Source organism: Cheilinus undulatus, linkage group 18 (genome assembly GCF_018320785.1).
Source record: "Cheilinus undulatus linkage group 18, ASM1832078v1, whole genome shotgun sequence".
NCBI classification, from domain to species: domain Eukaryota; kingdom Metazoa; phylum Chordata; class Actinopteri; order Labriformes; family Labridae; genus Cheilinus; species Cheilinus undulatus.
This window is the reverse complement of record NC_054882.1, coordinates 26510365-26524325: the sequence shown is the minus strand read 5'-3', so window position 1 is coordinate 26524325 and position 13961 is coordinate 26510365. Positions and strand designations below refer to the sequence as shown.

At 39.5% G+C, this 13961-nt stretch overlaps 1 protein-coding gene across 1 annotated transcript; it reads left to right on the top strand.

The window, feature by feature from the left end:
* The first annotated feature begins 5636 nt into the window (after positions 1–5636).
* vsx2 (visual system homeobox 2) lies at positions 5637–13222 on the top strand. Its single transcript, XM_041813364.1, has 5 exons — positions 5637–6060; positions 6389–6473; positions 6951–7074; positions 12322–12502; positions 12783–13222. The coding sequence occupies exons 1-5, from the start codon at positions 5637–5639 to the stop codon at positions 13169–13171; spliced, it is 1203 nt and encodes a 400-aa protein (XP_041669298.1). The 3' UTR covers positions 13172–13222.
* The last annotated feature ends 739 nt before the right edge of the window (positions 13223–13961 follow it).

The following is a 13961-nucleotide window of genomic DNA, read 5'->3' as shown; positions in this document are numbered from 1 at the left end:
TTAATGTAAAGAGTAATATTTACTGTTCATTGTAACATAAAGGTATATTTTTTCGTCTTGTGCATTCTTTAACTCCTCGGCTTTACTCAGTAATATTTTGGGGTTTTTCCACTCATGCACAGCCATGGCACTGTTAGAAGCCTGAGTGGCTCAGTGTAAGGAAGTAACACGAGAACTCTGACCTATAGAGAGCATCTGAAAGGCACAGCTGTCTTGTAAAGGTCACAACCATTTCCAAAGGCAGGTAGTCATTAACTGAGTGGGCAACTTCACTCATGGTGCAAAAGTGTCTAGCAACGCTAATACAGGGAGCAAGGTCAAAATAAGCTAACAGTGACACAACATAACAGGCAACATCAGAACAAAAAGTTTCCTCTGACTTTAAGTCCAATGCCCAGGGCATGCTGGGAAAACTGCCTGAGCAGAGTCTAAGGCAATGAGTAAGATGTGTGTGCAGTGTTGCTGGGTAGAGTTCATTACATTTTTTTTTGTCTTGCAACCATTATTGTTCAACAATATAGGTAAAATAGATCAAATTAATCCACCATATAATGTTATTTTTCTTATTTAGTTTATTTAAGTAGAATTTAAGCAATCTGACTTGATATGATTTACTACCCACAAAAATAATTTCTTTAGTGTACTTTTTAAATGGTCAAGGGAGGTCATTTTTAATTTTTATGCACTGTTAGTTAAATCCTTGTTTAACTGTTGATTAAGTGTGTAAAATACTTATTTGTAGATAGAGATTGATTAAGTTGTTTTAATGACTTTAAGTCTAAAGCATGGCAGAACTCTTGAAAACTTGAATCTGGAGACAAAGTACAATTAACAAACTACCATAGCTAATTTTCATAATTATGCAGCTCCAGCAACATATTTTTTGCCTTTATTGAGATGGGATGACTGAAGAGTGACGAGAAATATGGAGAGAGAAAGTGGGGGAAGACATGCACCAAATAGTACTGGGAATGGATCCCAGGACCAGAGTGTAGAGGACTAGTCTTTGTTTATGGTGCCTAAACAACTCCTGCAACATCTTCATATGGTGGTACTTTGATAGAAATTTTAATAGGCCTATCTCATCTAGTGTCGAGGTGTAACTTCTGTATGAAATGTTTCACGAAATGTTGTTTCTTGTATCTAATAGGCCCCTGGATGTGGCCCTGTAGTCTGGCACTGGTTGCATGTGGACACTTGTTGCTGCTGACCGATGAACATGCAGTCTGCTGAGCTGAGCGTTGACGTGGTAAGCGACCTGACATGCTCAATATGCCACACGCACTGCTGGCTGCCTGTCACCCGCAGCCTCCCTCCCTGCAGGCCGCTAAGAAACGGGTCAGTCCTTGCAGAGCTGCTCATCCATATGGAGGTTAAAAAAAAAAATCCCAGCTCCTCCGCCCATCCATCTATCCATCCACCCAGCTACCGTGACCTCACATAGCCTCTTTGCCCCGACAAATGTCAATCCGATGTGCCCTGAGTTCTTAAATTAGCTGTCAATTAGTGCAAATTAATCAAGTGCTCGCCTAATTAAGCAATGACGACGGGCAGCTACCAAACATGCCATTGTGGAGGAGCCATGAGAAAGCTGCGGGGCCTGCAAACTCTCTCTGTACATGGGGGGAAGAGGGGGAGGGGAGGGGGTCAAACAGGGGGGCATCGCATCACATCACGCCCTGCAAAGTGCTTTGGGAAAGCAGAGGCTCCAACTGTGCTCGAGTTTTTCCCCTGACTCGGCTCTACATGTGTGCTGTCATCGGGTTTTCTGCAGCCTCTTCCAAGGATGCAGCGTGATACCACTACTGAACAACAACAAAAATATTCACATTTTCAAGTAATAAAAAATGTGTTAACCCCCCAGAAAATAGGTTAATAAGCATTTTTTTACAGTTGTATAGCACCAAGTCATAACAAAACATGTCTCAAAATGACACTAAAGAACAGGTTTAGACTGCACTCCATGTTTTGTCTCTAAGATGGATACAACATTTATGATCTGATCATTAAAAACAGAAACTTTGAGCGGGACCAGGCTGTTAGGTAAACATCACTCTGCCTTGAGCAGCGAGGCTAAAACATCTTATATTAATGGAAGTCTGTTTGGCTAAGAAATTATTCTTTTATGCAAAATCTTTGTTGAAATTGATAATTTAATGCATAATCTGCTGTGACCTTCCAGTGTAGAAAAAAATATTCATTTTAAAATATGCATTTTAAGCTTTTCTGGTCACATCAGCAGGATATGATATTCATCAGAGTGGGCGGTTTTCCTTACAGCTGCTTTCCAAGTTCTGACCTGCTGCAGAAATATGTTTGAAGGTTACAGACTTGATGCTTTCATCACTGTATATTATTTGGGGCTTTTTGCATGTGTGGGCCTATTTCACAGGATATTATATTCACTTATTTTGCATGAAATGCAAAGGTAAGAAGAGGAGGAGTGATGGGATATGTGCATAGAGGATGGTGGGTAGGGGGGGTTGCAAATAAACACAAATTTCCGAACAGCTGTTTGCTTTTTTTAATCTGCAGTCGTCAGATCCTGCAGCTCTTTGATGGGCGAACCCAATCTACACGAATGACTGAACTAAATCTTCCCTTAATCTCGAGCCTTATTAGGCAGCCTCTCCTCTGCATGTAAATCAGCAAGCAGCCATTTTTAGAGGAGATGGATTATTAAAAGCTACACGCAGAGGAACAAACAAACAAACAGGAAAAAAATAACAAAGCTAGTATGGATTTCAGCATGATGGAGTGAGAGGGGCAGTAACTCGCCTGTAATTGACGGGTCATCCTGACTCGCTAGCTCCATGCTAATAAATGACTCCAGCCCAACAGCCTGATGTGTCATTAGCATATCCTGATAACATTGATTTCTTCATTAATAGAATTTCCACTAAATAGGCCCTAATTACTTTCAACTGGCCGGACTCTAATTGCAGCAGCAATATTTTCTCCCTCTTAATCAGCAGCTACATTCACACAGTTTGATATTAAATTTGACTTAAAGATTCAGTCACTTTAAACATATATGATGCTAGGCTCATGCTGTGCATTGTTTAAATTCATCCATCAGTGCGGTGCAGCTGTGTGGCACGGCTCCGCAGTCTTTTCTTGCTATGTAGATAGAATGATTGGGTCACCTGCGACTTCCCTTCTTCATCTAAATCCTTATTATTCTGCACCATCTTTTAATGACACTCATAAATATTCATATATGTGATATAAGGGCCATGTTTTTTGCACATAGAGTGATGTTATTACACCCCTAAACTAAACACTAAACAGTCTGGGGTTGTGTAAAGACACTTTGCACTGGAAGTGTCAAACAGAATGTGGTACATGATTTATGGAAATGGTATTCCCATTATGGAAAATCCTTTGGAACTTTGGTTAGATAGGCACAGCTGTGTCTCCATGGGGATAACATTGTTGCACCTAATTAAAGTAAATATTCTTTTAGATTAAATTAGTGGTTCTCATCTGGTCAGGCATCCACACCCCAACTGCCACCTCCTCCTTTAAAGAAATCGCAACCCTAATTTTAAAGAAATGTTCAATCATTCATAGTTATTTAGGGAAAAATGTTGCAGTATGGACCCTACATAGAATAAAAGTAATAAACATACAGGACAAAACAAACAAAAATCTCATCATTACAGAGGGACATGGGTGCATGTGTCTTGCTTTACTCAGTTTCGCCAAGGAAGCATGGAAATTTGGTAATTTCTCCAGAAATGTCCTTGTTATTTTGGAAAACCAGTATTATTCAAATTAGTAGAAATCTTCAGCCAGATACTGAAATTTACTCATCATAATAGGAAGACCTAAAACATGCATGTATGGATATCTTGTATGTCCACTAAGGGCTTCCGTACATGGACATTTTGCCACATTTTTTCCTTGCACACATTCACAACCCACTAGAAAGAGCTTTGTGACCCACTTTTGGGTCCAGACCCACCAGTTGAGGACCACTGTTTTAGATAACACGTGCTTTTTATAATTCAACCATGCTGGAAAGATCTAAATCCTGACACTGAAAATGTGAAAGGAACAAAGTGCAATGATGAATGGCATGTTAGATATGCTTGGACTGCTGAACTGGAAAAAATGACGATTAAGGAGCAATGGGATCTGATTTATCCAGTATATACTGGCTGGAAAAAAGCAGTTCTTCGTGAATTATGATGGCTTTTGCATCATGGGTTCATTTCTTTCCCTTTTATTTATGTCTGATATGTTGTGATACTTTTCTACTTTAGAAAATTAGCCATCAAAGCCAGTTTAGTTCCAACTCAATGTAACACAAAATACATGAAAACCACCAAAAACAGCATCAATGCTCTCTGACTTTTTCCTTTTGGCAAAAACATGTAAAAGTAGCCTCACCATAGTGAAACTCAAATTATCTGCCTGATCATGAAGCACTAAGGAATAAATGTCCTCTCTGGGTTTTGATTTGAATATAAACATTGCTTCAGTTTTGTGTGTGCTCCAAAAAATAGATATTACACTAAGAAGATACAATAGTGTACCAGGGCTATGGAAATGAGAGCAAAAGATGCAGAAAATGAGTCTTTAATTTCTCTTATACTCAAGTCAAATTTTGATGTTCAAATACAACATGGCCTGGTTCACATTTCATCAAAATAAGTGGCTCTTCTACTGAAGCCATGATTAGCCTTAATTTAGTGCAGACGTCCGTGACTTTAGATTAGTTTATTGCAGGAAAATTAACCAATCCTAACTTTGTATTATATAAAAGTAATAATGAACTAATTATTATAGGCATGCTCTTTCATCCCATATACTGTGTGTGGTTTCCTGCTGTAGTCTGTAATCTGCTCTGCAGCCTGTATGTGTCTGCTGATGTGGGATCAGCTCTACAGGCTCCATGTCGTCCAGCTGTCGTTTTTTGGAGGCTCTTTGATTCGCGTGTGATGAGTTTCCCACAGCATCTGGAGATCAATTATCAGCTCTGTGTGTCCTGCTGTGTGTGTGTGTGTGCAACCATTCAGAGAAAGGCAATATAGGTTACTGATTTATTCTCAGAGATTGAGGTAATTTTCCTAAACTGCAGGATTTAAAAGGTAGATAGAAGGTGTAAAAGTGGCTTGATTTTCTAATAATCATTGTTAAAGGCAGTACATTATTTTAGCCTTTTTGTAGTGAATTTATGTTGGTTTAATTCCGTTTAAAGCTGTGCTATTTTTTTTTTTCTTCTTATATATATTTTTTAATGATTTGGTTTTTTTTCAAATTGGGTTACTAAATGTCGTTTTTATTTTCGTTTTTTTTTAATCTTCTTGCATCCTGCAGTCCTGAAGTCATTTCTTTCCTTCATTTCTTTCTCTATCCCAAATCCCCTCCGCGTTCATCCATACAGTCCTGAGCGAAATGCAGATATGAATCGGAGAGGGCGTATAATGCATCCATGATCCACAGGAATCCTGAATCCTTGCAGCTGATTGGCTGCTGGCTGCTGCTTCTTGTTGGGATGGACCTGTTGGATAAAAGGACCATTTTCTAAAGGACTCTGGTGTGTTACGGAGGATCATGCACTGGGGACCTTCCTGTGAGACGGTTTGATCAGAAAAAAAAGGGCCTTTTGTTGTAGCATCGCAGGCAGCATGACGGGCAAACAGGGCGTTGTGCTGTCTGAAAGTTTAAATCTGTCGGAGAAAACCTCTCTTGGAGCGAATGGAGGACCAAACAGCCACCAGCCGAAGAGCAGCGCTCCTCATCCGCCGCCAAGGTGCACCGGCTTTGGCATCCAGGAGATCCTGGGGCTGAATAAAGAGCCCTCCGCGGCCCCCAGGAATCCGCTGGGCTCGCTGCCGGCCGGAGCGCACCTGATCGCGGCCAGGTCTCTGCTGGGCCCTGCCGGCGTGGGTGTGGGTGTGGGGATGGGATTAATCGGTCCTGGTGGGATTCCGTCGTTTTATAGCCAGCCAGCGTTTCTGGAAACGGTGCTGCAGGACGCACAAGATGTTCACCTGCAGCCCCACAGCAGGTCCGCGGGCCCGATGGATACCCGGGAGTCCGCAAGCTCAGGTTAGATATAAACTACCGTAAAACCAACGAAATAGGCTATAGCTACTGAATAAAAATAGTGAGATAGAGATTAACCTGTGTCTGCTATTATCATTATATTTTTATTATTATCATTAGCATTATTTGTATTAGTATTATTATTAACAGCCTATGCCTGAAGCCTGATTTCAAACGAAATAATTAACTGTAAAAACCTTGTACAAAAAAAAATAAATTAAAAAAAGTAGTAGTGTATTTTCAGTGTCTGCCGTCTTCATTGTTTTAACAATTTTAAAATAAAGGCTATTTAGGTGTAACACATTTTTATCCTGTATTTCCTTGAATCCAGACTCGGAGGATTTATCTTCAAATGAACGAAAACTCTGCAAGTCTTCAGTCAGTCAGAGTAAGAAACGCAAGAAGAGACGTCACAGGTTAGTGTTTAATTCTTCATAAACAAATAAAAACAATGTTCATTTTTAACAGTACTACCTTATTTCTTCGATAAGTCATTACAGTGGTTTTTAGGGAGTATTTCAATCTAGCACGTTTTCTTTTGGAGGTTTTTTGGCATTAAAAATGATCTGATAAAAAGCCACAAATTAGCCACACATGTTCTCTTATTAGCTTTCTGCCACCAAGCTGTGTAGCCTAAGGCTTATCTAGGTCTTGTTTTCGCTATTTGTAACAGGCATGCACATGATAATAAAATATAGGCTATTGGCTTTTCTTTTTATTTAATTAGCTTTTGTAGCCTACAGAAATGTCTGGTTCTCTATAAATGGCTTTAACCCGTTTTTTCCCGTCTTATTTTATCCAAACCACACGTCTTTGTCTTTATCTTATTTTTCTCCTGTTGAACCATATGTTTTAAGTTTAAGTTAGTCCACTTAAACTTGTGATTTCCACAGGACCATCTTCACCTCCTATCAGCTGGAGGAGCTGGAGAAGGCCTTTAACGAGGCGCATTACCCGGATGTTTACGCTCGAGAGATGCTGGCCATGAAGACGGAGCTGCCTGAAGACAGGATACAGGTGACAGAAATAATGGAGACGTTATCACGTCAAATTTCACGTCGATTTTTTTGCTTTTTCGATGTTGCATCACTCTACACATATGAATAGCCTATTGCAGTTTTTAAGTTTTAATAAGCTTGTACAATTATTACCGGAGAGACGTGTTTAATTGTATATATAGCTTAAGCAATTTTAGCATTTTTTTTTTAACCGCCTTTTTTTCAATGAAAGCTTTATTTCGTTCTAGAGTAAAAGCAGACAGACATGTGCTCAGTGTTATCAAAAAAATAGGAATTATTTTAGTAAAATAAATTAAGGATAAATGAATTGGGGCATTCATAACAGGGAGATTACAAGAAGATTAGATCCAGACACATCTTTCAACTGTTCTGTTATTTATTTATTTTACAGTCCATAGAGAGTTAACGTAATTCATTGGATTTCATTCAGAATCCAGGAAAGTTAGGGGTGCATTTTCTTATTCTGAATTTGTGAATATGGATTTTCCATGCAGTATCATTTAGCTGACAGTAAGATGTTACATGTGTCATGTTTCTAACACATTATGACATTTTACAGTCATTAATAATGTCATTTTTTTACTCAACATTCATTCCATCAATAGGTTCCAGAAATTAGCAGATAAACAATGGTAGAATAAATATGTTACAGATTAAATACCATCACTGTAGAAGGTACATTCGTTATCTATATCTGTAAATTTGTAAACTGTATTTGAAAAATGGATTTGGTATTTTGCAATAACTTCAGATGTAGTTCTTTTTTTATCGCCTCATTTTTAGCTAGGCTATAACGTCCAAATGACGCCATATTCAAAGGCCTCAATTACCACATGAATCAATGTGTTACAGGGTTTTCTTTTTGCAAGTTATTTGTAGAATAATTCTGCAAAATATATAGGCTATATGCTGGTCGTTTTGGATTATTTTTTTGACTACGGGAAGGTAGGCTGCCATATTCTAATAGCATAATCCTTAAGTATAAAAATAAAAACAAGAGAGCAAGGTAGTGGTTATCACACCTTATTTGCTCAAGGCACCCCTTGCCAAAATCTGAAGGCACACCGATACACATGTTAAATTTAACATATGTTTAAGTAGCTTTTGTTTACAGTTAACATGCGGTTGTAAAAACGTCCACGGCACATCTAAACTTGCTTTAAGAGCACACCAGTGTGCACATTATTCACAAATTGGACTTTTTCCGACAGTACTGACAGCCATAATCAGGTATGCTAGGCTAATTATCGACACGAAATAGGTGAAAACATTCACAACAGAACGTATTTCGTTAATTAAACGCCTAATGAATTTTCATGAATATTTCAAGATTAATGTCGTTCGCCATATAAATATGCACCTAACATATAAAACAGCACGGTTTATTATGTGTAGGCTGTGAGACATTTAAGGGGCCTGCCTCCTCTCTGCTCCTCGTCCTCAGCAGATCATCTCTCATCAGGTTCAGTTGGATGTGAAACAATTTGTTCTCGTAAAGGAGCCGCTAACGACCTAATCAAGCTATCACGGCGGAAGGAGATTGCGGTGTGACCCGGACCATCCATCTGCCGAGCCGCCTTTTAATCTCTTTCTCATTACGCGCTGCAACAGAATAAATAATAAAAAGGAAATAAATAAATAAGCTCCCGTCCTAAATAAAATTAACACCCAATTTTCTCATTGAGTGTAATTAGTTAAATCAGACTGGCTCGTGAGGCTGCTGCTGCTGCTGCACGAGACACGCGGGGAGTTCAAATGAAATAACTACATTGAATTTATTAGCACGGGTCAATAGCGCGGCTCCCCCGAGTCCCGGTAGTTTAATTTCCCGTGATATTTGCCCGCCTGGCCGCCATCGATTGGGCCTGAAATTAACTTATTTTTCAATCAGCCTCCGCGTGCCCCAGGGTCACTCCTCCTCCTGCTTCCACACTGGCTTTCTTTTGAGGGCCACAGAAGCAATTTCTGCAGAAAAAAAGGATCTTGTATGAAATAAGGGTTATCATCAGAATTACCATGAAAGAAAAAAACGTTCTGATCGTTTTCAATTTAATATCTGTCCCCTCGTTTGAGCCCCTCCTCTCCTCAAAGAGCCATCAGAGGAGTCTAAGCTGAGAGTTTAAGCAGCCTGTGTTGTTGCTTTACAATCAAAGGATCCTCTCTCTCTCTCTCTCTCTCTCTCTCTCTCTCTCTCTCTCTCTCTCTCTCTCTGAACTAGGCCTGCAGCACTGTGAAGTGTCTATATGTCAGAGTGACTGTAATGGCAGCACAGGTTGCTGGAGATGAACTCTGACAGGGGGCTTAGATCCCTCACACCTGTAGCCCGCAGGGTGTTATGGGAAATCAATGGACTGAAACAAACACAGGAATAGCTATGTTCAGTTACTTTAAACTACACATAATATTTCCATAGAGGCCATCTTTAAAACAACAACTAAAGATGTAAACGTATTTCTATTTAACCCCCAGGATTAAAATGGTCTGGCTGATGACTCTTAAAATGGTCAGTAAAAGCGTAGATGTCATTGCCTTTCATTTTCTCTTATGTAAAAGTTCTATAAAAATAGAGGTACTTTTGATTTTTTTTTTTTAAGTTAATGGCTCCAATTTTTATAAACATGTTCTCAAAACATTATAAGTGGTGTTAAATCTTCAACTAAAAGCTTTTATAACAATATGCATGCATTGACTTTCAGTTCAACCAAACCAGCACTTATTGTAAACAAATAAAGAACAGCTGCCAACCTAACAACAAAATTATTCTTCAAGTATTTTCACACATACACAAAACCCCCTGAAATGTTGTATGCAGGGAAACTTGTACTCAGGAACCCCCGGTGTGATATTCCTTTTGTCTGATAGAGAAAATCTGTTGTTTTGAGGTGAGAAGAAAAAGGAAGATTTTAGCAGGAGCCTGCCTGAATATCTGTCTATAGTTTATTAGTTATTGATTTATTAATCATCAGTAAAGACATGCACATTTTTTCTGCAACTGGATGTTTGCAGCCTGTAAAGCCCCTACACACACACTCTGAACGAAGATGTAATTTATCACATTTATAATATTTTCTAGTTTTCCAGTATAAATGGCAATCTATCAAGTGTAGTCAGAGCAAGTCTGGTCACCACGAGGACATGTGTCAGGCCCATTTTGACTGTAGTCGCTTACATTTCTCTGACTGTTGCTTTTCAAAAATGTCTCTCCATAATGTAAATTTCATGAAAAGTTTTTTTCCCCAACACCTTAATGTCTATTCTGAGCAGGTGTAATAGAGGAATTTTTACCTTTTTGGTAACAGCCTGAATGTCGTGCTGAATAATGATGTGATAATGCCGTTTGTGAACTTGCTGGTTCAAAGATCCAGATCCACCTTGAGAGCCTTTTTTGATTCTGTTTATTTCTCTTATTTGATTGTCTTATTAAGGATAATCTTTACTCTTTACTCCACACTGCTGTACCATAGGCACACCACACATTAAGACCTCTTGCTTGCTGGTTTAACATTAATACTTCATACCAGGGTTGACATAAAGCCCAGTCAGTGAGCAGGCTTCATCTGGACATTTTGGGGAGGTGGGATATTTAGGAAATAATTAAGTTAGATTTTTTATAATTTAAAAGGTTAAGCATGATTGGAGTAAAATTAGCACAAATATCAATCTAATGAAGCCAAAATGTTTTATTGGCCAAATATGCTTACGCAACAAGGAATTGACTGTGCAAGAGGTGCAAGGATGCTGACTAGACATGATCAGAAGTTTAAAATATGCAAGGATGTTGGCAGATTTACAGGAGGTAGATGAGATCATTTAAGATTTGTAATGTACATATGAAGTGAGGCATTTGACTTACAGTGAATAGATTAATGAAGCCTAACGTTAGTGTATGCAGGGAACAGTAGTCATACGCGCAGCCGTGATCAGCTGACAGCCAGCTCATCCTAATTATCGCCTTCTCGCTCCCACAACCAATCACGGCTCTTTCGCTCAACACGGCATTGTATGTAAATATGACGTACTTCTTACAAATCCCTGCTTGCATAATGCTGATGCACCACACTGCTGCTGCTGGCAAAGCTTAACCTCCTCCAGCCCAGCCTCCTCCTTTGTAGCATAAAGCTTGTTGCACCCTCATATTAAGATTCATGCTACTATGGAGTCATTGCTTTTGATCTAAATGTATTGTATTCAATACAGATTGTCATATTGTACTTACCCATGTGGAGGTTGTTAGCCTTGTGCTCCCTGGAAGGTCTAAGCATGCTGCCCTACTGACCCGGGGGGCATCTTTTGAGCCGAGTCTTCTCTGCCAAGTCAAACTATAAATCCATTTTGCAATGAAAAGGTTAAATGTATGATGAGTGCTCCTAATTGAACTTACCTGCAGCATTTGAGTATGGTAGATGGATTAAATTAGTCATTAGTACGGTAACTAGATTAATCACTGCAAATATGCATGTGAGATGAGGCATTGTACTACAGAGAGCCTTCTTACAGCTTTTGAGTTACAGTGAATAGATTGAGTAATTATTGCCATTCAGGAGCTGAAAAAGCCAGATCTTCTTGCTGAACTTAACCAAATGATCCATATCACTTAAAAGAGCTGAGATTCTCACCACCAATGCTGAAGTCCCTTTGTGATCTACACAAGTAAAAGAGACCATAAGGAGGAATGTATTATGTCTGTCTATTTTTTAATGCCTGTAAATGCTGCCCGAGGGGTAGATGTCAAGATAAAGTTAGTGACAGCACTATTGTTTATTTATTTAAAATTATTTTTTACGTCAGAGATTTATAATGTGGTATGACTAAATGTTTAGACAGTGGGGTAAGATACTGTAAGTCGAAAAAAAGGTTAAAGTTCCTGACAGCAGCTTAAAAAAGAAAACAAAATCCTAGAATTGTTTTTATTTGTAAACTGAAAATGATCTCATATGGCCCCTTCTTTGCCATCCATTAATGATGAAAGTCACCGACTATCTACACTTTGTCATGACAGTTATTAAGGCATATAATCCAACTAAGATCTGTCTAAACCATATCCAAATTATTCAAGGCTCCATTATTCTAAATAGGATCAGAAATCTAGCAAATGAGGCTCTGGAGGCAAACTTTAGGTTCCTGATAATATCTTTTATAGTCTCTCTTATAGGCCATAAAGTCATGGGTTTATTCATCCTTTGTAGGGATGTGAGGCTGGAGGTGCAGGTGACTAATAATCCTCCTGTGTGTCTTCATGTCACAGGTGTGGTTTCAGAACCGCAGAGCCAAGTGGAGGAAAAGGGAGAAGTGCTGGGGACGCAGTACAGTGATGGCAGAGTATGGCCTGTATGGAGCCATGGTGAGGCACTCCATCCCCCTGCCAGAGTCCATCCTCAAGTCTGCTAAGGATGGCATCATGGAGTCCTGTGCCCCCTGGCTGCTTGGTATGACTTCTGTTCTACTGTTACTGTAATAATCAGTCAGATATGTCTCATTGTGCAAATTTATCACAAGATTCAACATAGACTGAAGTGTTTCACTGCCAAGACAGAATGATATACAGGCCAATAAAGCCTTCATCACATATTGGATGCTTAAAAAAAACTTGATTATAAAATGTCACATTACATCAGATATTTTCATCCTCTAGCCTGGTCAAGCATCATCATCCTCTATCCATACATTATCTGCTAAACTGGAACTATTTTTGCTTGCTATTTTCAGTCCAAGATGGCTTACCAATCAACAGACGCTATTCTAAATCTGAATACCCGCAACTCTTTGCAGGGATGCACAAAAAGTCGGCAGAGGCAGGAGCTGCTCCGCCCACAGGAAAAGGCGACGCCCCCCAGCAGCAGCAGCAGCCCAGCTCTCAGAGGGCGGAGGAAGCTGAGGCTGAAGAGAAGAGGTCCGAGGTGAAGTCCACCATTTCTAAAGAGGAACTGAGGGAGAACAGCATCGCTGCACTCAGGGCCAAAGCGCAAGAGCACAGCGCCAAAGTGCTGGGGACAGTTTGTCAGGAGAGACTGCAGGAGGGGCAACAAGAGAGACAGGCAGCTGAGGAGAAAACCTGCAACCCTCAAAGTCCAGCAGAGGAGGAGAGGAGTCCATAGAGACTTTCTGAGGCATGCTCAACACGTGTACGGACAAAACCAACAGGTTTACTGGCCTAAAACTGGACTTCTTCAGGAAGCAAACTCATCTGGCCGAAACTGGCTCTGCACATAAGATGCAAATGCACTTTCTCTGATTTTATCCAGACTTACACTTGATTTTGCTCACAAACAATTAAGACAATTTGACTGATAGGGAATTAAAGTGTTAAAATTGGTGTATATAGATCCCATAATTATATCTAGGGCCAGATGTGGAAGAGTATTAGCACACTTTGGGGACTACAAATGAACAGTCTTCATTTCAGTCTTGCCGTACTTTGTTTATAATGTTGCTTGTACAGCTTCTAAATGGTGACATCTGAGATAAACCATCCCACCGACAGTACTCTTTAAAGAGACAGAAAGTATTTGTATTCCTATATCATGCTGTAAATACTTGATATATTAATCTCTGGCACTAAGGCACAATTTAAAACATGTTTTCTTGTAGTCTTTAAAATGTTTGTGTTTCCATTTGCAGAAATATGTATAACTCAAAAAGACAAAGCATAAAATATAAATCATCTTTTATTAAATTTTTATGTTTGGTGTCATTTTATTTTGATGTCCAAATGTGTTAAAAAAAAAATGGGGGTTTTATTTTGAAGGCCTTCCTGCAGCTCTTTGATGGCGAGAAGTTGCCCGCGTTGTTGGGATATCTACTTGTTGTCACTTGCTGCTCTACTGGCCGGGCTCATTAGGACAGAGTCCACAGCTGCATGCTTGGGTTGGTTCCTGTAATCCGTCT

Coding starts and splice junctions, on each gene's coding strand:
- vsx2 (XM_041813364.1), top strand. CDS start 5,637: ATGACGGGCAAACAGGGCGTTGTGCTGTCTGAAAGTTTAAATCTGTCG. Junction 7,075..12,321: donor TGCCTGAAGACAGGATACAG/GTGACAGAAATA, acceptor TTCATGTCACAG/GTGTGGTTTCAGAACCGCAG. Junction 12,503..12,782: donor CTGTGCCCCCTGGCTGCTTG/GTATGACTTCTG, acceptor TGCTATTTTCAG/TCCAAGATGGCTTACCAATC.